At 41.8% G+C, this 22,329-nt stretch overlaps 1 protein-coding gene across 7 annotated transcripts in view; it reads right to left on the bottom strand.

Moving 5' to 3' along the window:
- Nucleotides 1-3,971: 3,971 nt before the first annotated feature.
- Nucleotides 3,972-22,329, bottom strand: part of TPX2 (TPX2 microtubule nucleation factor) — a 62,620-nt gene continuing 44,262 nt past the window's right edge. For 4 of the 7 annotated variants that reach the window (XM_054466890.2, XM_054466889.2, XM_054466892.2 and 1 more), the window contains 7 exons: nt 21,805-22,021; nt 12,912-13,007; nt 11,727-11,903; nt 11,207-11,353; nt 8,252-8,363; nt 7,215-7,402; nt 3,972-4,805 (listed from right to left, as the gene is read on the bottom strand). In XM_054466890.2, the coding sequence (XP_054322865.1) occupies nt 4,695-4,805; nt 7,215-7,402; nt 8,252-8,363; nt 11,207-11,353; nt 11,727-11,903; nt 12,912-13,007; nt 21,805-22,021 (1,048 nt within the window). In that variant the 3' untranslated portion in view covers nt 3,972-4,694. The remainder of the gene's footprint in view (nt 4,806-7,214; nt 7,403-8,251; nt 8,364-11,206; nt 11,354-11,726; nt 11,904-12,911; nt 13,008-21,804; nt 22,022-22,329) is intronic. The other 3 variants (XM_054466893.2, XM_063659114.1, XM_063659115.1) reach the window with 1 other exon arrangement.

The raw sequence follows: 22,329 nt of genomic DNA, 5'->3' as shown, positions 1-22,329 counted from the left end.
TCAAAAACAATCCCTAAACTCCCACAGCACTCTGTCTCAAATTACTGAATCACATCCCATCTTGTGTTACGATTATTCGTGTCCAGGTCTCATCTCTCTTAAATGCTGGAGCAACTGCAACTTTGGTCTACCATGCTGGCTCCACTTCCCAGGGACAAGACTCTAGAAAAAAGACCTGGTAAGGAATAAAACAATCGAAATGGTAACCAAGCAATTACACAGGACAAAACAATCAACCAAAGTTAAGAGTGAGCAGTAATCTTACACATATATTAATTAGTACAAGAATATTGCCGGGCATGGCGGCTCACGCCTGTAATCCCAGCACTTTGGGAGGCCGAGGCGGGCAGATCACCTGAGATTGGGAGTTCAAGACCAGCCTGACCAACATGGAGAAACCCCCTCTCTACTAAAAATACAAAATTAGCCAGGTGCATGCCTGTAATCCCAGCTACTCGGGAGGCTGAGGCAGAATTGCTTGAACCCGCAAGGCGGAGGTTGCGGTGAGCTGAGATCACGCCACTGCACTCCAGCCTGGGTGACAAGAGCAAAACTCCGTTTCAAAAAAAAAATATCAGCAATAGGAAATCATGGCCAAGTTAAAAATGCACTGAAAACAAAGCATGCTTCCCAGATTTCCCAGAATTCCCAGGAATTCTGACAATCTGCATGTGTGCATGTGCTAGGAGCTTTGCAAAATAGCCAAGCAAAGGCCAGGCATGGTGGCTCACCCCTGTAATCCCAGCACTTTGGGAGGCTGAGGTGGGCAGGTCCCTTGAGGTCAGGAGCTCAAGACCAGCCTGGACAAAATGGCGAAATCCTGTCTCTACTAAAAATACAAAAATTAGCTGGGTGTGGTGGCATGTGCCTGTAATCCCAGCTACTCGGGAGGCTGAGGCAGGAGAATCGCTTGAACCTGGGAGGCAGAGGTTGCAGTGAGCCAAGACAGTGCCACTGCACTCCAGCCTGGGTGACAGAGCGAGATCTCCCAAAAAAAAAAAAGGAAAGCAAAAAGTAGCAGGTAAATTCTTAAAATTCAGTAAATTCTTATCTCAGGACATGTTCTTTATTTAGGAAAATTCCTGAGTGACCTGAGTGTGAGTGTGGAAAGATGATGCTCCTATTAGCACATGGCCTGAAGGGATGAATAAAATAATTTTTCTGTAAAATGCAAGCAGAAAGTTTGAGTTTCTGGGAAAAATGGGAGAGTATGCTAGAAAAATGAAGGTGATGTTAGGTGGTCCAGAAAAAGAGGGCTCAGTACTAGGCAAGAGACCATGTGGTGGAGGAAAAGATTGCCCCTGGGAAACTGAGAAATTTTGGGAAGCAAGAGGCATTGAATGTTGACGTCTCAGTGTTAAGCTACTTTCTCTAAAGTAATGTAACTCCTCTTTGTGGCCTCTAACAGACTGTCACTTATTACCACTGACATGAGTTTGCACAGGGGATTATCCAGAATGGAGCAAATGGGGCAGAAGGATCCCTCACATCCATAATTCTCAGTAACACTCCCAAAACCCTCAATCTGAGGGCCGGATTTATTCCCCTGCCTGAAACAACAACGAATAAAACCAGACAAGGTATATGAAAAAATGATTCCAGATGGAAATACATGAATGATAGGATTGAGGAGAAATGCTGATACCAGTAGAGAGAAAATCTACATAGAACAGACACAGAGATCAAGAGATAAGCAGAAGTGGAAAAAAACAAGAGGAAACCAGAAAAAAAATGAATGCTGCTGTGAACTCACAAGAAATAAAAGGACTAGGGTAGAACTGGATTTCTCACAGCACAAGGGATGGACCCTGTCTCTGTTTGGGGCTGACACCTGGGTGCCCTCTATAAGAAAGGTGCCCACCTTTCTTTCACTCTGCAAATCCAATCTGTTAGGAAGTCTTGTTAGTTACAACTTTAAAACACATTCAGAACCCAACCACTTCTCCTCTCTGCCACTGCTACCACCCTAACCCAAGTCACTGTCAGCTCTCACCTGGACAACAGCCGAGAACCTCCTCGCCTTCCCAATTACAATTTCACATGCCCCCGACTCCCAACCCATCTATTCACATAGCAGTCAGCACATCTGTCACCTTACACAAGAGCTTAAATTATTTGCTTACTGTCTATCTCTCCTACTAAAATGTGAGCTCCATGAAGGCAAGGTCTTTTTTTTGTTCATTGCCGTATTCCCAGAGACTACCGTATTCCCAGAGACTGCCGTATTCCCAGTCATCCCTCAGTATCCGTGGAGAATTGGTTCCAGGACACCCCTTCATTCTCCACTCTTCACGCATCAGTTTATGGGGGTTCAGGAGGACCAGGATCTGCAAATCATACTGTGAGAAACACCATCTTGCTTTGTCAATTAATGCTGGGACTACAATGACTTGTACATAAGAGATTCATAAATGCTCACCGAATAAAAAAATGAATATAAAATAAGTTTCAGGTCATATATGGTACCTAGGACTAGCCTGGGCAGAACCCAGATGCTTTTGTATCTCCTAGCACACGCAATGAATGATAGAGTTGATACTCAAAAATGATGTGAATTCTAAAAGAAAATATATTGTTTAACATGGACCTAAGCCAATTCTGTGCCAGCCACAATAAACAGAGATGGCTACAGCAACTCTTACCTTCAAGGAACTTACATATCTGTATCTTTATTAATTTGTGGACAAGTTCAAGTAACTCAGATATAGTATAACTGCTCTACTCAAGATGTATACAAGAAACATTTAAGAGTCACAGCCAGGCGCGGTGGCTCATGCCTGTAATCCCAGCACTTTAGGAGGCCGAGGCGGGCGGATCACGAGGTCAGGAGATTGAGACCATCCTGGCTAACACAGTGAAACCCCGTCTCTACTAAAAACACAAAAAATTAGCCAGGTGTGGTCGCGGGCGCCTGTAGTCCCAGCTACTCGGGAGGCTGAGGCAGGAGAATGGCGTGAACCTGAGTGGCGGAGCTTGCAGTGAGCCAAGATCATGCCACTGCACTTCAGCCTGGGCGACAGAGCGAAACTCCGTCTCAAAAAAAAGAAACATTTGGGAGTCACAAAGAAGGAAGTGACTATCTTTACCTGAGGAGATCAGAGGTCAAGGAAAGATTTCTAAAAAAGATTTAACTTAAGCCAGGCACGGTGGCTCACACCTGTAATCACAGCACTTTGGGAGGCCAAGGCGGGTGGATCACTTGAGGTCAGGAGTTGGAGATCAGCCTGGCCAACATGGTGAAACCCCGTCTCTACTAAAAATAGAAAAATTAGCCGGGCATGGTGGCACACACCTGTAATCCCAACTACTTGGGAGGCTGAGGCAGAATCGTTTGAACCCAGGAGGCGGGAGGCTGCAGTGAGCAGAGATTGTGCCACTGCTCTCCAGCCTAGGTGACAGAGCGAGACTCCATCTCAAAAAAAAAAAATTTAACTTGAGCTGAGTTTTTAGGGCAGAAGGTACAGTCTGTGCGAAGGCATAACATACATGATTAAGTGGTTACTGAGAAAGAGTTAACAGAACATGGAGATATTCTGACATAAGACAGAAAAAAATTACAAAGTACTGTCCTGGGCCGGGCATGGTGGCTCATGCCTGTAATCCCAGCACTTTGGGAGGCTGAGGCAGGTGGATCACGAGGTCAGGAGATCGAGACCATCGTGGCTAACACGGTGAAACCCTGTCTTTACTAAAAATACAAAAAAAAAAAAAATTAGCTGGGAATGATGGCGGGCACCTGTAATCCCAGCTACTCGGAAGGCTGAGGCAGGAGAATGGTGTGAACCCGGGAGGCAGAGCTTGCAGTGAGCAGAGATCGCGCCACTGCACTCCAGCCTGGGCGACAGAGCGAGACTCCGTCTCAAAAAAAAAAAAAAAGTTCCTGGACCCACCTCTCAAACTACCCATTTCCCAAATAAGATGTGACCTCCAAAGGGGCTTAACAGATTTAAAAACATCAAATAACACAATCAGGGAGGGAAAGACAAAATGTATTTATTCCAGGCCAGGTCTTAAAATGCACACTGCACTGTTCCCTGTTGTTATCAGCACCAATAAGGAGAGAACATGCCTTAACGGCAGCCCCACCTAGAACCTGCTGCGTGGCTGCTGTGAGGCTCCCCATGAATCCATGTAGTCTTCTTCCTCACTGGTGCAGTTGGTGAGGTTTTCTACCCTCACAGCAAAGGGATCCTTAACTATAAATTCACTGTATGCAGAGAAGAGGACAGAATCTGATTTACTGATTGTTCCTCATTTAAACCATGACTTAATCTCTATCTTAGGATTTAACTATCTTTATTTTCTGGTTAAAATTTAAAAAAAAAAGTGGGGAGAGGGTGAGAGTGGTAAGGGGCAATAGCAATAGAGATTACACTGTGCTGACACAGAGACTGAATTCTAATCAGAGTGAAGATCCATATAAAAGGCCGGCTGATGGTTTAAAGGAAGTAACTACATGGAGTCTAATCGAGACATTCATGAGTTACATCTCATTATTAGCCTTAGTAATGTAAGAAAACAATTCTCAACAAAACTGAAGTCCACGGTTGTCAAGTATGCTTTCTCAGGCACGGGTAGGTAAAAGTCTGGAGAAATGGGTTCTCTCCACGCCCAATGACAAAGCAAGACGGTCCTAGGTTTGAGGTTAAGAGCAGGTCCCATTGCCGGGCGGTATCCGCAGCTCACAGCTGAGTTTAGCAGTGGAATCGAGTGGAGAATTTGGGAGATACGGGCACAGTCAGAGGCTGGTCACTTGACTTTATCTCCAGACCCTGGTACTTGCGTATTGGATTTGCCTTATGCACCTGCAAAGTAAGGAAAAGTTATCAGTGAGAGGGATGTCAGAGAACTATGCTTATAATTGCTTTTATTTTTTTCTTTTTGAGAAAATGTTTGTAGAGTTTTGCAGATCCCAGTCACTAGTTTCAGGTGTGGGGAGCGGGACCTGGGGGGCAACATGGTATGATGGAAAAGTGCATGTGCTTTGGAGCCCAAAAGGGTTTCTATTCAGGTCTCTATTGGGTCTCCCAGCTTTCCTTTAGGCCACACAGTCTCCTCAAGTCCCTCAGCTTTCACTAAAGAATGCCAAACCTATGTCCTGTGTGACTTACTAGGGTATAATAGGGCTGTACTCAAGTATAGCAGAGAAGTTACAAGCTACGAATTTCCCAGAGTACAGTCTTAAGTTTACTGATTATAAATATTCACCAAAAGCCTGAATCCTGGGTAAAAAGCAAAAACAAAACACAACAACCATACCAGGAAGGGTGGCTAAAGAAGGTATGGTCCTATCCATCCTTTAGGGTAGTCTAAAATCAATCCTAAATCAAGCCAGATTAGTATAGTTAACCAGCATTGACTGAATTGTGCTTTACAATGTTGCCATCGGTTATGTTGAGAATTGCTGCAAGAAACTGTTCTATAATGGGGACAAACACAAGAGGCAGGTACCAAGTGCTAAAGAAAAATCAAAGTTGAGGCCAGGAAAAAAGGCTGATTGTATGAGTGTATATAGAGTGGGGATTATACTATTTTCTCATTCACTCAGCAAATGGTAGTCTAGATTTTGCCAAGAGGCTGGTCTCCTGAATAGTGTGTCCATGGAACCTTCCTATGGGCATAATCACCTATGCCAATAGCTGTTTCAACTGCTAGTCTAGCATTTTATTTATTTATTTAAAATAGAGATGGGACTTTGCTATGTTGCCCACGCTTTTCTTGAACTCCTGGGCTCATGCAGTCCTCCCACCTTGGCCTCCCAAAGTGTGAGGATTACAGGTGTGAGCTGCCACACCCAGCTGTAGTATAGCACTTTTAGACAAAACCTCAACAACTTACACATTTTTCTTTCTTTTTTTTTTTTTTTTTTTGAGACAGTCTTGCTCTGTCACCCCCAGGCTGGACTGCAGTGGCACAATCGGCTCACTGCAACCTGGGACTCCCAGGTTCAAGCAATTCTCCTGCCTCAGCCTCCCGAGTAGCTGGGATTACAGGTGCATGCCACCAGGTCCGGCTAATTTTTGTATTTTTAGTAGAGACGGAGTTTCGCCATTTTGGCCAGGCTGGTCTCCAACTCCTGACCTCAAGTGATCCACCCACCTGGGCCTCCCAAAGTGCTGGGATTACAGGTGTGAGCCACCATTCCTGGCCTTCTTTCTTTTTAATTGACAGATAACACTGTATATTTTTATTGTGTACCACTGATGTTTTAAAGTAGACATACATTATGGAATGGTTACTATGTGAGATAATGCATTCATTAATTAGCAAGATGCTAATTAACATTGTAGTGTGAGCACATAACATCCACTTATTGTAGTGTGAGCACATAACAACTTTCTTTACAGTTTTCAAGAATACAATATATCATTAACTACAGTCACCTTGTTATATGATAGATCTCTTGAAATTTACTCCCCCCATCTAACTGTAACTAAGTAACCTTTTACCAACATCTCCCCATGACTCTTCCTTTTTTTATTTACCATATGAAGTTCCATCTAAAACTGTCTGCTTCCTCATTAACACAGTTAACACAACTTGCTGCCCTCCTAGCAGAGTGGTCCTTAATGTGGAGTTCAGGTTTCTTTTTGGATAACCAATATCTAATTATGTTAGTAGAGGATTACCTGGAGTGACGAACACTATAACTCCAAGGAGTTTGGGCCAAGTATTAAGAGTAAAACAAAAATACAGTTGCCACTTAATTCCCATGTCCTTCCCTATGTATTCTTGTCTAATTACAAAACTCAGTGGTGCTTCTTAACCCCAGAGGAAATAATAAGTTACATAAATAAAATAAACAAATAAATAAAAAACAGTCCTAGGAAAGGCATCATGGTTATACCACATGTTGTCCTCCTTATGAAAACTTCCGGAAGAAATTCTGTCTAAAAATTCACCATCAAAGGGATAAATGTATTTTTTGAATAACTGTCTTATGTCTCATGAACACTGAGAGTTTTGTAACTGACAGGTTGGTTCCTAAAAAGGGCCAAAATTACAGCTCCTACTTAGATCACAATGTACACATCGTTAGCTTCATTCACAACTCAACTTCTTCACCACCCTCAGTTTGTGCAATTCCCCCTTTCACTCATTGTCTTTGGTACAGCCTTGCGGGCTACCTTAGATCCTGTCTGGTACAAGGTAAGGTACAGGTAAAATAAAACAGAGGCATGTTTGTGTTCGTCAGTGCTCATGCTCCTAGTTACCAGTTCTCTCCGTAGCCTGGCCAGCTCCTCCTTTTTCTGCTCTTCCTCCTGTTGTCTGGCCTCCTCCAACTGCTGGGCTTTCTGGGCTTCTACCTCAGCCATTCTCTTCTCCAGCTCCTGTCGCTCTTTGGCTCTCTTCTCAGTAGCCAGCTGGAAAGGTTCCTGAACTAGAGAACCAGAAAGGCCCTCTAAGTACAGAAACAGAAAAAATGTTGGTGCACAAGCAGGACTTGCATAAACCTACGCCCCCTGGAATGAGCAAGTGGCACAGACATGCACACTAACAGGAAGACTGTGCTCTAAACAAGCCCCATTGGGAGAAAGGCAGAGCAAACTACGTACAAAAAGTTTTAGAATTTTAAGAGTTCAAAGGGCCCCTGGAAATCGTCTAGTGTAATTGGGAAAAAAGCAAAGACATAAAGTAGCTTGCACAAAACTATATAGTGATTGATTTTGAGGCAGACATAGGAGAAAGATCCCAATATTCTTTTTTTCCCTTTTTGGAAAGATTTTTTTGAAAAAGAGATGGGGTCTTGCTATGTTGCCCATGCTGGTCTCAAATCCCTGGGCTCAAGTGATCCTCCTGCCCGGGCCTCCCAAAGTGCTGGGACTACAGGCATGAGCCACCACACCCAGTGGAATCCCAGTATTCTAGCACACTGCCCAGTGTTTAAGGAATCAAATGTTTTATATCTAAAGTTTGCTTCAGGGTGAATTCCAGAAAGCCATACTGGCTCTCCCTCCCTCATTTACTTGTTTCTCTATGGATGGGGAAAACCTATCAGTGTTGTTGAAATGCCAGCTGCTTCTGCCAAGGTTCATGTTAAATGAATCTGGCCCTAACACATCCTGCAACTCAACACAGCTGCTGGGTTCAATAAAGGCAAAAAACTGGGTCTAGGGGAAGAAAAGCTACCATCTGCTAAAGTCAAATGCTTCTAGTTGACACAGCATTGTACTGACACACTGAATTCCAGCATCCCACTGGGAAGTCTGACAATTCTGCCCAAGTCCCATCAGAGTACATATAATACTACCAGCAACTGATTTCTTCTCTTTCTTGGGAACAAAGGGCTCCTGAGAGATGACAGTGTTTGGACGAGCCTTGAAGCAAGCTGCTTCTTTCTGCTGTCTCAGTTCTTCTTCCAGCTATTAGAGAGAAAGTCAGTCAGATGAGCAATGCCTCAACTTTCTATGACCACTACCTCAATAACTTAAGTTCTAATGTCTGAACTGTTTCATCAATAAAAATAGCAGATTTAATATAAACTCTAGTAAAAATCTCTCACACAAACTTTACAATGAACAGATCAGTCTGACAACATTTGAACTCACTGAGAACTAGAAAGTATTTTTAAGATACTTTTAAGATTCCCAAGTTTGCATTTTCGACATTAAAGTTTACTTTTTTTTCTTCTTAGTTTATGTTCACATTTTTTTTTCTTATTATTATACTTTAAGTTTTAGGGTACATGTGCATAATGTGCAGGTTTGTTACATATGTATACATGTGCCATGTTGATGTGCTAAAGTTTACTTTTAAATTAAAAAAAAAAAAAAAAGATTCCAAACACAAAGAAATGATAAATGTTTGAGATTATGGATATGCTAATTACCCTGATCAGATCATTACACATTATACGTATTGAAACATCACTATGTACCCCAAGAATATGTACAACTTTATTTGTCAATTAAAAAAACAAAAAATTTTAAAGGTACTTTTAAGACCTATCTTTATATCATAAAAATAAACAACTAGACATTTTCTGCCTTCACACATGATTCATTAGGAACTATACAGTATCACCTATATTCTTCCCACCTCCAAAAAAAAAAAAAATCTAACCAGAATTGAATCAAGCCTCCAGATCTTACCACTCATTTATAGGAAATACAAGCAACAGAGGAACATGTTAAACAACTGTGTGGGAATGCAATCAGCAAAATCCAGATTGTGGAAAATCTACAGTACAAACAATCCAGTTTATTCAACAAATAAAATGCAAAGAGAGGAGCATATAGATTGAAAGAAGATTCGGAGATTTAGCAAACAAAGGCACTACGTAGACCTATATATGGATATTGATTTTAACAATTCAACTGTTTAAAAAATTATGAGAAATGTGCAGATATTTGATTATTTTTAATCTTTTTAAGTGTGAGAATATTATTGTGGTTATAAGTCTTTGTATTTTAAATATATACACTGAAGTATTTTTGGATGAAAAGGGATGTTACATAGAATTTGTTTCAAAGTAATCTTACATAGGTAGAAGTATCCAGCGTAAGATAAGTGGGTAGAAGTTGGGATGAACTAAGACTTTTCATGTTTTGATCACTATAGAACCAGGTGATGGGTTCATGAAAATTCATTATACTATTCACTCTACTTTTATATTTCTGAAAAGCTTTTTAAAACAATTGTTTTTGTTGTTGTTTTTTGCAGAAAATGCCCTACACCGACATTCTGTGTCTTGGTCATTGAGAGGGGGAAATTCACTATTTCCAAGGCAATAGTCCTAAGGTTTCCTAGAGAACCACACCAACAGGGGACCAACATTCAGTCATGTAAGCCATTACAACTCTCGGGCTTCAGGAGAGGTAATTCCTACAAACAAACAATAGCCTAGAGCTCCTTTTGGAAAGAATCCAAGATTAATGATGACATAAAAATCCCAATAAACTTAGAAATTCAGGGGAAATTTTTTCCAGCCACGTAGAATTAGATCCCAATTAAATCAGCAAATAACCAATTAATTGTTTTAAATCACCTGTCATTTATAAAGAGCAAATAGCACATCATGCTGAGAAAACAGCATTGTATATTTCAATCTATTCTCCCATACTGTTTCTTACCAATGCATCAACAGAAACGAATAAACACAATGAATGAGTCTAATAGATGGAACAGATAAGATCTTAAAGAGACTCCCGACTCCAGAAAAGCCTGTCAGTTCCCACATTCCCCAGGTGATCACTTGGAGCAGGGGACATTCCCAGGTGATCACTTAGAGCAGGGGTCAGCAAACTCTGGCCTACAGGCCAAATCCAGCTTGCAACCTGTTTTAGGACAGCCCTTGAGCTAAGAATGGTTTTTACATTTTTAAAGAGTTGATTGGGCACAGCAGCTCATGCTTGTAATCCCAGCACTTTGGGAGGCTGAGGCAGGCAGATCACTTGAGATCAGGAGTTTGAGACCAGCCTGGCAAATATGGCAAAACCCTGTCTCTACTAAAAATACAAAAATTAGCTGGGCGTGGTGGCACGCGCCTGTAATCCCAGCTGCTCAGGAGGCTGAGGTGGGAGAATCACTTGAACCTGGGAGACAGAGGTTGCAGTGAGCCAAGATCACACTACTGCACTCCAGCCTGGGTGACAGAGCGACACTCTGTCTCAAAACAAACAAAAAAAGAGTTGAGAACATGTGGCTGGGTGTGGTGGCTCACACTTGTAATCCCAGCACTTCGGGAGGCCGAGGCGGACAGATCACGAGGTCAGGAAATTGAGACCATCCTGGCTAACACGGTGAAACCCCATCCCTACTAAAAATATTAAAAAATGAGCCAGGCTTGGTGGTGGGCGCCTGTAGTCCCACCTACTCAGGAGGCTGAGGCAGGAGACTGGCGTGAACCCAGGAGGCAGAGCTTGCAGTGAGCCGAGATCGCGCCACTGCACTCCAGCCTGGGCAACGGAGCAAGACTCTGTCTCAAAAAACAACAACAACAACAACAACAAAATGTGTGCGTACACACACACACACACACACACACACACATACACACTATGTGACAGAGACCATATGTAATCTACAAAACCTAAAATATTTCTTATCTGGCCCTTTACAGAAATAATGTGCTGACCCCTGATTTACAGTGAGAGCCCCTGAAACAACCTAGCATGCTAACCCAGGTGATTTCAGTGTGGTGGGTCTGCCTGTCCAATCAACCAACCAAGCAATTAACATTTTGGTTGCTCTCCCCATCCCCTACCTGGTGCTTCCAAGTCTGTGCCTTCAGAGCACCTCTTCTGTCAGTCTCCAAGCAGAAAGGTTCAATCTGGGTCACATTCTTTACCTTCTTCTCTGGCAGGTTAATGGTGTCAAAATGAGGCAAGGGAAGTGCCTTGAACTTGGGCACCTAACAGAAAAGAAAACATGAGATTTAAGATAAAGACTAGCTGGAAAGCAATAGCTGCTCCAGAATATCTGGAAGAATCTGAAAAATAAGGAAGGACAGCTTTCAAAGCAGCATGAAAGAATAATGGGTTCAAAAGGAAATCTAGGCTTTCCTCCTAATATTGCCTATAACCAGCAGTGTGATCAGAGGCAAGTCACTTAACCTCCTTGTGCCAGAAGGATTATTTAAATTACTTGTCCCATTTATATTTTATAGAGTTCTTAGAAAGATCAAAAGAAGTCAGTGATTTTATAGTTAAAAGTACCACAGAAAAAACTGTCTTTGAGGGATCAAAGAATAGTATTACACTACTTGCAGAAATGGAAACACCTACCTCCCCTTTCTGCAGTTCTTTTATTTTCTTCTCCTTCTGTAACTGACGTTCTTTGTCTCGAGAATCAAAGGAGAAAGGGCATATTTCCACAGTTCTTGCCTCTGGGATTTGGGGCTTAAAAGGCACCCCATAATGTGGCACAGGTTGAGCTTTTATCACTACTGGTTCGTCCTCTTCCTAGGGAAAAAATCCCAGTTTAGAAATAAGACTCCTCACTCTCTCCAACTTCCCCAGAATGTGGAGTTAGAAGACATTATATTAATATGTGGCATTAATTAAAACAAGTCACTCAGCCTCTTAGGTGTCTTAGCTTCCTTTTCTATCCAAGAAGGATGATGACTTAGGTAAGTCATCTACCACCAAGGGCTAACACAATTACTCTTAAAAGATCTAGTTTTCCACAGGAATGTTGTAAAAACTAAATACATTATGAATAAAATGAACATCAGAAGATTGGTCCCAACCAAGCTTATACCTTAGTCTCTTCTTTGACCCAGCCTCTAGACTTCATTAAAACATGTGACTGGGACTTAATGGTTGCCAAACCCAGAATAGGACCAAGTTGTTTGGGTTCAAGCTGGTAACACAAGATTACTGCGTATTTTAGTTTCAAATGAACCTATAAAAAGGCTTATGCTTGCAATCTGCTATAAAATTACCCTAACTCTGGATATTTATAGATAAAATGGGAGATGTAACAAGAAACTGGCCTGATCAATGACAGTTTATACATTACAATTCCATAAACCATCACCACAGTCACCTTTCCAACTCCTCTGGGTTAATGGAGATAGGACAAGGTGGATGTAATTGCTTAGTATGAATTTTCAAAGTCCCTTACTGAATAGTGACAATCTAAGGCAAAATAAAGTGCAACTTTTGATCCATGTTACAAAGAGCAGCTGATTTTCAATGCTACAGCAGACCAGCCTCCAATGCTTAACTGCTCCTTACTGTTTCCATAAATTGTAACTAGTTATCACTAAGAGCAGAAAATTCATACCCTTACCAATTACTTTGTTCTTGGAGGAACAAAAAAAATGAACAAATGTTCATACCCATTCTTAAAGACAAGTCCAGAAAAGAGTGGTTGCCTTTGAACTCCATTAAGATTAATAAATGATAAGGCTTAGATTGACTGACTATATAGAAGGAAAAAGAACCCCCCTACTCCCAGGGAATCACCTCATCTTCTTCGGTGGGCATTCGAATTCTGTTCTTCAATGCAAAGGCTGGTGACTTGGGGACGGTGATTGGAAGTACCTTCTTTTCAGGAACACCCTGAAAGGAGTAAGCAACTCAATTAGATATCACAAAATGATCTTCACTAAGCTGTATGAGAAGATTACATCCTTTTTTCCCCCTTTGGGTAGAGACAGAGTCTCACTATGTTGCCCAGGCTGGTCTCAAACTCCTGGGCTCAGGCAATCTTCCTGCCTCGGCCTCGCAAAGTGCTGGGATTACAGGTGTGAGCCACTGCATGTGGCCTAGAATGATATTTTTGAGTTTTTAAAATATAAGTAATCTAAGCACAGAAAATAAAAGAACACTAAAAGGGAAAGAACACCAAATTGTCAACTCTCATATCTCTTTGAAGGTGAATTAAGAGAGAAATTTAATTTCCTACATCTCATAATCCTTTTATTTGTTTGTTTGTTTTGAGAAAGAGTCTCACCCTGTTGTCCAGGCTGGAGTGCAATGGGGCAATCTCGGCTCACTGTAACCTCTGCCTCCTGGGCTCAAGCGATCCTCCCACCTCAGCCTCCTGAGTAGCTGGGACTACAGGTGTGCAACACTTTGCCCAGCTGATCATTTTTTGTAGAGATGGGTCTCAAATTCCTGGCCTCAAGCAATCTCCTGCCTCGGCCTCCCAAAGTGTGAGGATTACAGATGTGAACCACTGCACCCAGCCTTATATCTCATAATTCCAACACATTCAACTACCCTGAAGAGTTTTCCTTAATGATTTTAAAACACTGCTAACATTTCAAATCGTTGTGGAATAAATGACATGTATCATATTGTGCGCATAATTTAAAACTAATACATTTTAGAGAGTTGTTCCATAGCATTTTTTGATTCGCACAGAATTTATATTCTATCACAAATCTGGCAATTAATCCTAACTGCAAAATGGTATCTCCTGGCTGCTGTTTTGAATGAAGTGTATGGCCAGATCGATTAAGAACAAAACAAAACCTCAGTAATTTCTTGTTGCACTCGTGTCCACATCCTGCCCCCATCAGCTCTCTATTCTGCTCTTCCCTAAAGTTTCACTGCCAGACCCACTTCAACTATTGCCTGTGCCATTCTGCTAGTCTCCCAACAGTCTTTCAGCTCCACAACTCATTCCTCCAATTCACTGTCTGCATGTAGTCCAAATTATTACTCTAAAACACATTTGATCACATTACTTCCTGACTTAAAATTCTTTAGGCCAGGTGCAGTGGCTCATGTCTGTAATCCCAGCACTTTGGGAGGCAGAGGTGGGTGGATCACGAGATCAGGAGATCGAGACTATCCTGGCTAACATGGTGAAACCCCGTCTCTACTAAAAATACAAAAAAATTAGCCGGGCATGGTGGCGGGTGCCTGTAGTCCCAGCTACTCGGGAGGCTGAGGCAGGAGACTGGCGTGAACCCAGGAGGCGGAGCTTGTAGTGAGCCACGATCACACCACTGCACTCCAGCCTGGGCGACAGAGCAAGACTCCGTCTCAAAGAAAAAAAATTAATTCTTTAATGGCTCCTATTGCCTACCTACAACAGCATAACAAATTTCTTGCCATGAAACACAAGGCACTTGCTTGAATCTTACTCATAAATATCTCCTTCATGGCCTCCTTAGTGGTAGCATTAATCTGGTACCCTCCTGACTCTCCCGCCTTACCTCTCACCCCTCCTTACATATCACGTTCCAACCACAGTGAACTACTGGTCGCTCCCCAAATGGTTCCTATCTCATTACCTTTGCTTGTGCTTTCTCTGTTTGAAATGCCCCGGCTGCTTGAAAGCACCCAACTCATCTTTTCAAGCCTCCACTTGTATAAAGCCTTTCCTCTTTTATAAAGCCTTTCAATAGATCTCTCCACTCCCAGGACCTACAGAACTGACCCCTTTATCCCACTGTATATGGTTTTATCACAGTCCATACAAAACTTAATTGCACTTATTTATTTAGATGTTCATTTCCCCCTGCTAGCCTGAGTGCTTCGAGGATGGAGACTATTTTACTCCATCAGACCCAAGTACCTAACATAGACCTTGGCAAGTATAAAGCATTCAGTAAATGTTTGTTGAATGAATGCAGTAAGAATGAATGAACACATGAGTAACAGAATTTATACCTTGGACTCTAGGAGGATACCTTGGGAGCCTTCTCCTTAATCCCAACAATGCTGCAACCGTTCGAAACATGTTTGGAATGTCTTTCTTGGAGTGGCTTTCAAAGGCACTTTCTGGACCATGCAAGACAGTTGCTCAATCTTCACTATTCATTTAACAAATAGTTTCCACCTCTATTATCTTGGACTACTCAGAAGTTTTAGTTCCAAATAACCTTAGACTAGATTCTAAAAGCAAATTAATGTTTAAAATACACGTGAAGATTTGTCATCCTGGGAGAGATCCAAAAGGCTCATCTCAGGATTCAAGATGCATGGCTTTTCCAAAATGCTTTGTGCAGTATCACAATCATTGGAAGGGATTTACAGTCTCTCAAGGTGACCACACTGGGAATGCTAATTCTGCTGTGAAATTTCTTATATGTTTTCTAAAGAATGCTAGAATCATTAGCATAGTGAAATCCAATATAGCAGATCTTGTATTCAGAGTGACAAAACTCCAAGAAATGGGTTGTCAAATGATGTTTACCATAAAACAGCAACAACAACAAAATCTGCTCTTCTATAGACATGTGGGCACTAGCATCTTGCTTGAATGCACCAGGGCAAGTGGAAGAGAGACAAATAGTGAGCAAGAAGCCAGGGGTCTGTCTGCTCCAGCCCAGCTCTGCTTCCAATCTGTATAACCTTGAACACATCAGATATCCTTCTAGGCCTCGGGGTTTTTTAATAAAATAAAGTAATTGAAATAAGTAATTGAGGATTCATTTAGTTCTGAAATAATTCCCTCTCTCTGCATTCACCCAACAGAAATGTCTGCATTTTAAAAGAGAAGCAAGGGAAACCTCTAATAAGTAGGCCATGAAGGAGATATGTATGAGTGAGCTCAATCTCTTAATTAGTTGGGGGAGAGGAAAAGATGATTTATGAAAATCATCTTTGCAGCAACTACCCACTCACACCCCATCCCCGCTTCCATCAAAGTTAACTAGGGGCTCGATTAGAAATAATGAAAAGAAAATTGGGTTTACAGAAACAAAGAAGGTTGTTTTGTTTTTTTTTTTTTTTTTTTTGCTATTTTAAGTTTTTTAAATTATAAGCTCCTTGAGGACTGGAATATTGTCATTTGCATTCTTTTGTCTTCCCATATCACCTACTAGAAGACCCCGTAGTAACTGTTCAATGAACATATGTTGGTTAATATTACCGTATTTACTCATTTACACATCTATCTGCTCTACCAGACTATGAAAGCTTTGAGGACAAGGGCCGTGTCTTATATCATCTTTGAATTCCTAGTGCCTAGGTGCATGTCAGCTTCTACTATTACTCACTCAGTTATCCGATATCAGAGTGCTTGTGCTGTGGTGGTCACTATGCGAGGGGCTGGGGATACAGAGTGAATAATATAGATATACACGGTCCCTGTTCTCAGGGAGCTCACATTCTAATGGAGGAAAGAGACAATGAAGAAGTAACAAATCAAATACTTCCAAATTTTCACAAGTGCTCTAAAGAAACCCAGCAGAATATGGGGCTAATGGTTATTAGAGGGATGCTCCCTCAATGAAGGGGAAGGTATCTCTAAAGAGGTGATATGTGGTTAGAATGGGGCAATGTGGGTGGACAGATGATGCATTTAGGAAAAGCAGCCAGGACTGGGGATGGGAATGGGGAGGTGAATACCTCTCCCTAAGACAGGATGTGCCCCCCAGGTACCCTGGGACAGGATCTCAGGCCTGTCCCAGGGCAGTTAGGAAACTACTCTGAAGCAATGTTATTTTGGGAAGTATATATATTTAAAAAAAGCCTGCTGGCCTCCCCAAGTCATCCCTAAAGTATCTCTGCTAAAATTACTCACTGGTCTCACTGATACCACATCCACCTCCGTGGTGCCCTGGCTGCCCAATAGAGGTCAGCACCAAGTTCACATTTCACACCCTCATGCTCAAGGCTTTATCACTCCATCTCTGCCCCAGGAGCCCTTTTCTCATTTCTGCCTCACTTGGGCCCACTGCTGCCCAAGCCCATCTTTCATCAACTCTATTTATTGTCCCCTTGCCACTTATCAACCACGAGTGGAAGTGCACAGGAAACACTGTAAGGACACACGAAACAGCTTCAGCACTAGGGGGACATGGATGGGGAACAAAAGCATCAGACAGACAAGCTGCATCAGGCTCTGGAAGGTGGGCTCTTAAATTCTGCTGTAAAAGTCCAACACTAGAAGTTCAAAGACTTTTTTTTTTTTTTTTTTTTTTTGAGACAGAGTCTTGCTCTGTTACCCAGGATGGAGTGCAGTGGTGCAATCTCAGCTCACTGCAACCTCCACCTCCTGGGTTCATGCAATTCTCCTGCCTCAGCCTTCTGAGTAGCTAGGAGTACAGGTGCCTGCCACCACGCCTGGCTAATTTTTTTGTATTTAGTAGAGACAGGGTTTTACCATGTTAGGCAGGCTGGTCTTCAACTCCTGACCTCAGGTGATCAGCCCACTTTGGCATCCCAAAGTGTTGGGATTACAGGCGTGAGCCACCGCGCCTGGCCGACTTACTCTCTTTTAAATGTTTCCATGGGCAAGCTACATTCCCCTGTGAAAGGAAAATAAATCTTGGGACCCCAAAATCAGTAAGCCAAGGAGAAAAGTCAAGCTAGGAACTTCAACATGCAAACCTGCCTCCCATTCAAAGATGAAAAAGGCACATACCTCCCTCACAATTTGCCCACTTGAAAATTCCTTGGGGGCCCCAAGATCTTCACCCTAAAACAGTTCTGTTGAATTTCACCCTGACAATATAAATTGATAGCTTATCTTCACAGGTACAGGACAAAGGACAGAACTCAAAGTCATCCCTTGGCTCACCTGAGAAATGCGTATCTGATTGCTTCCTCTGCCCTAATTATCTTATGTAAAAATGCAGATTCACTGAACTAGATGAATGCATAAGTAACTATTTCTCTACCCCCCTCACATGTGAACAAAGAATACAACCATTTGCCTCTTATCTACCCATACCTTTTCAAAATCTCTTCCCCTTTCCCCACTATCCACCCTTTCCCTTAAAATATGAAGCCCTCAAAATCATCTTTGGAGAAAGGTACAGACCTGTCTCCCAGGCATGCATCCTTAACCTCAGCAAAATAAACTTCTAAATTGATTGAGACCTGTCTCATACTTTTTGGTTTGCACCCCTTTCAAAATCTCCCTTTCTGAAAAGTGAAGCGGGTAGAAGAAAACACATCTAACATCTCTTCCTATGCTATGCTTCTCTAGAAACCAAGAGTTGAAGTCAAATCACTGGAAATTTTAGTAGGGAAACCTGCAAACAGCCAGTGTCAAACTCAGAAACCTCATTTGCCAAAATAAATATGATAACAGTAAGCATTGTAGGGTACAATAATATAGTGTTTAAGGACATGATGGGCTCAGATTCTGGTTCTGCATACTAGATACCTCTCAGTGTTTATTTCCTTGTCTGAAAAATAGGGATAAGTATAGACTCCACCTCTTAGAAGTGTAATCAGACATAAATAAGACAATCTACATAAAGTACTCAGGACAATGTAAGCACTCAATAAAATGACAATTACTATTAACAATACCCCTGCTTACTGTGTGTCAGGCACCATATTCAGTGCTTTATCTGGGCTCCCTCTGTGAGGTACCCAACAAATCTGTTTATATAATAAGAGCCCCAGAGGATTCTGAGAACCAGCTAGATTTGGCAAACACTTCCATTCCACAAATCATATCAATCTGGTCACACCTTACTAGTGCTTTGCAGATCTGTTTACACAGAATTTTCACAGGTATAACCTGGTACACAACTACTCTAAGATCTCAACTAACTCTTAATGAACTCTGGTCACCCTTCCCTACTTACTACTTCACCCTAGCATTTCTAGAGTACACACAACTGACAAATCAATTTCCTAATCAGTGTTTTCAAAAATGTAGTTCAGCTGGGTGCGGTGGCTCACGCCTACTATCCTAGCACTTTGGGAGGCCAAGGCAGGTGGATTGCTTGAGACCAGGAGCTCAAGACCAGCCTGGGCAACATGGCGAAACCCAGTCATTACCAAAAATACAAAACTTAGCTGGGCATGGTGGTGTGTGCCTGTATTCCCAGCTACTCGGGAGGCTGAGGCATGAGAATTGCTTGAACCTGGGAAGCAGAGGTTGCAGTGAGCCGAGATTACACTACTACTTTTCTGCACTCTAGCCTGGGCAACATAGTGAGACTGTCTCCAAAAAAAAAAAAAAACAGTAGTTCAGGTGTGACTGATGCTATGAGAAAGGATCTTAGGTGAGGTGTAGGCTTTTTTTTTTTTTTTAAATAAGCACATATTTCCTAACAACCTTCTATTTTAAAAGATAACCTCTATTTTTATATAACAGCATGGACCCTGGAATCACATCACCTAAGATTCGTATGCTAGCTCTGCCGCTCACTAGTTTGTGATCTTGGGCAAGTTATTTAACCTCTATGTTTCCTAACTGTAAAATGGATTGATAAAGTACCTACAGTGCTTACCTCATAGGGTTGTTGTGAGAATTAAGTGCATTATTATATAAATGTAAAGAGCTTAGAATAAAGACGTGGCATGTAATAAGCATTATATAAGTATTAGCTATTATTGCTGTGTTATTTGTGGCAAAAGGTACTGGTTTTCCATTTACATATTTATTTAAAAGTTCTCTTTAAATTTACGTTAGGTTACAAAGTGAGTTGATTTTTAAAATAATATTGGTATGTAAGGTACAAGGATATAGGACAAATTGAGAGAGTGGTATATAAATAAAAACAAAAACTTAGGTAGGGGGAAAAGCTTGGAGGAAAATATGTTATTAAAAGCAAGGTGCCAGCCAGGCACGATGGCTCACGCCTGTAATCCCAGCACTCTGGGAGGCCAAGGCGGGTGGATCACCTGAGGTCAGGAGTTCGAGACCAGCCGGGCTAACATGGCGAAACCCCGTCTCTACTATAAATACAAAAATTAGCCAGGCGTGGTGGCATGCGCCTGTAATCCCAACTACTCGGGAGGCTAAGGTGGGAGAATCGCTTAAACCCGGGAGGCGGAGGTTGCCGTGAGCCGAGATCACGCCATTGCACTCCAGCCTGGGCAACAAGAGCTAAACTCCATCTCAAAAAAAAAACAAAACAAAAAACCAAAAGCAAGGTGCCAAAACAGTGTTATAGAAACCCTGAAGAAATAATTTCTCTTATCTGGGGCTCCATTTTCTTGTATGTAAAACTAAACGTTGAGCCCTGCTGGCTCTAGAACTCTGAGGTTTGCATATAATCTACTTTTCCCCTTGTTGTATTCACAACACTGTTTCCTCAATGGGTAAACATAAAGAAAGCACAGCCCTTGGAGATTAATCACTTGGGTGGGGGAAGATTTCTTAAAAGTTTATTGTAACAGAGCTTGGCATATAGTACATGTGCATCATGGCAGGGAAAAAAAAGCATCGTGAACAGAAGTCACGCAAAAAGCTCTCAATCAAAAGTAGGTATCAGGGAGGAGAACCATTTCTAAGCATAATCATGATTTTTGTAAAGCCTGGAAAATATAATTTCAAGTTGCTTCTGATTTAGTGCTAAGAAAATACAATAAACAAAACTAGGTACTCAGTCAAAGGTAATACATTGGTGCAGTTTCCCCTAAAAGCATGGTGACTCTAAAGCAAGCAAAAAGAAAGACGATAGGAAAACAGAGTGCTTCTAGAGTTACCCCGGACCTGCATCAATCCAGGCAATCCAAACCAGTGGCGGCGGGTGAGGTCTCCATCTGCACTGAAATGTAACTAAAAGCCGCTTTCATGTTTATGCAGGTGCTTAACTCCATTGCTTATTGTCTGACTGTAGCCTTGCTTCCTGATTGCACATTTTCTCTAAAATTATGGTTGTGAGCCTATTATCAAACTACAACCCACTTCTCTGAAACAGTTTCCAGTGGCTCTTGATAAACTTTTCTCCAGCTTAACTGACCCACTAACAGCTCCCAGTAGAGGCTTCTTGTTTCCCACTGTCAGGCTTTTTATCATGTAATTCCTACTGCCTGGAATGTTCTGCCAATCCAGTCCATTCGCATTTCTGCAAGTCAAAATTCTATCATGTAATGGAGAGGCAATATAATGAGGTATTAGGATCACAGACTCTGTAGCTAGAGTGTCTGAACTCTTACTTGCTCCACCATGTACTAGCTGAGTGCTCTAGGAATACTACATAACCTCTGTGTGCCTCGGTTACCTCATCTGAAACAGGTGACAAAGTAACCCACCTAAAGGAATTGTTGTCAAAATTAATGGGCTAATATACGAAAACGGCTTAGAGCAGTCCTGGCACATAGCAAAAGTGTCAGCTATTATGACAACAATAGCAACACAACAACTATTACTACACATCGTCAAGGCTCAGGTCAAATGGTGCCTCTCTACAAAGCACACCCTGAACTTTCTATCTGGAAGAAACCATTTTCTCCTCTGAATTCCTATTTTAACTGTCATCTCTCTCAGAACACTTCTGTCCATTTTCTATTATTCACACATATATTGTCTCCCATACCAGACTTTGAGTTAACTAAAAGCAAAATCCACTTCCGATAAGTCTCTTTATCATCTGCAGTTCCTAATATGATGCCCTGCTCATAATATCTACCCAAACTTTTGTGTGTATGGGTGGATATTTGGTCATGAGCAGGACACTTCTGCCAGCACACACAGCCTCAACCTTACCACAACATCTTCCAAAATCTTAGTAGGGCAAGGTCTGGAATGAAATTCAAAGTGTTCATCCTCTGATTTCTTCTTTGATTCTCGCTCCTGGATTCTTTTCTCAATTTCCAAATCAAAGCCAATAGGCTCGGTGGGTGGTTTCACAGGTGGTTTCTTGGGCAAGATGGGCCCACCTTCAAGTATTCTGGGATCAAGTTCACGTGCTTTGAATTTGTATCTGTAAGGTGAAAATTTAAATAACCACAAAAAAAAATTTTAATAAAATGAAAACTTCACAAACAAAGTAAGCCAACCACAAAGAACAGCAATCATTAAGATTATGCTCCCATTGACTGGACAACAGAATAAAATAAATAAAAACGAAAAACAATGGGCCAGGCACGGTGGCTCATGCCCGTAATCCCAGCACTTTGGGAAGCCAAGGTGAGCGGATAATTTGAGGTCAGGAGTTCAAGACCAGCCTGGCCAACATGGTGGCCATCTCTACTAAAAATACAAAAATTAGCTGGGCGTGGTGGTGCACAC

This window comes from Pongo pygmaeus, chromosome 21, assembly GCF_028885625.2.
Source record: "Pongo pygmaeus isolate AG05252 chromosome 21, NHGRI_mPonPyg2-v2.0_pri, whole genome shotgun sequence".
NCBI classification, from domain to species: domain Eukaryota; kingdom Metazoa; phylum Chordata; class Mammalia; order Primates; family Hominidae; genus Pongo; species Pongo pygmaeus.
Note: the sequence above shows the minus strand (reverse complement) of the source record. Positions and strands in the feature narration are given on the sequence as shown.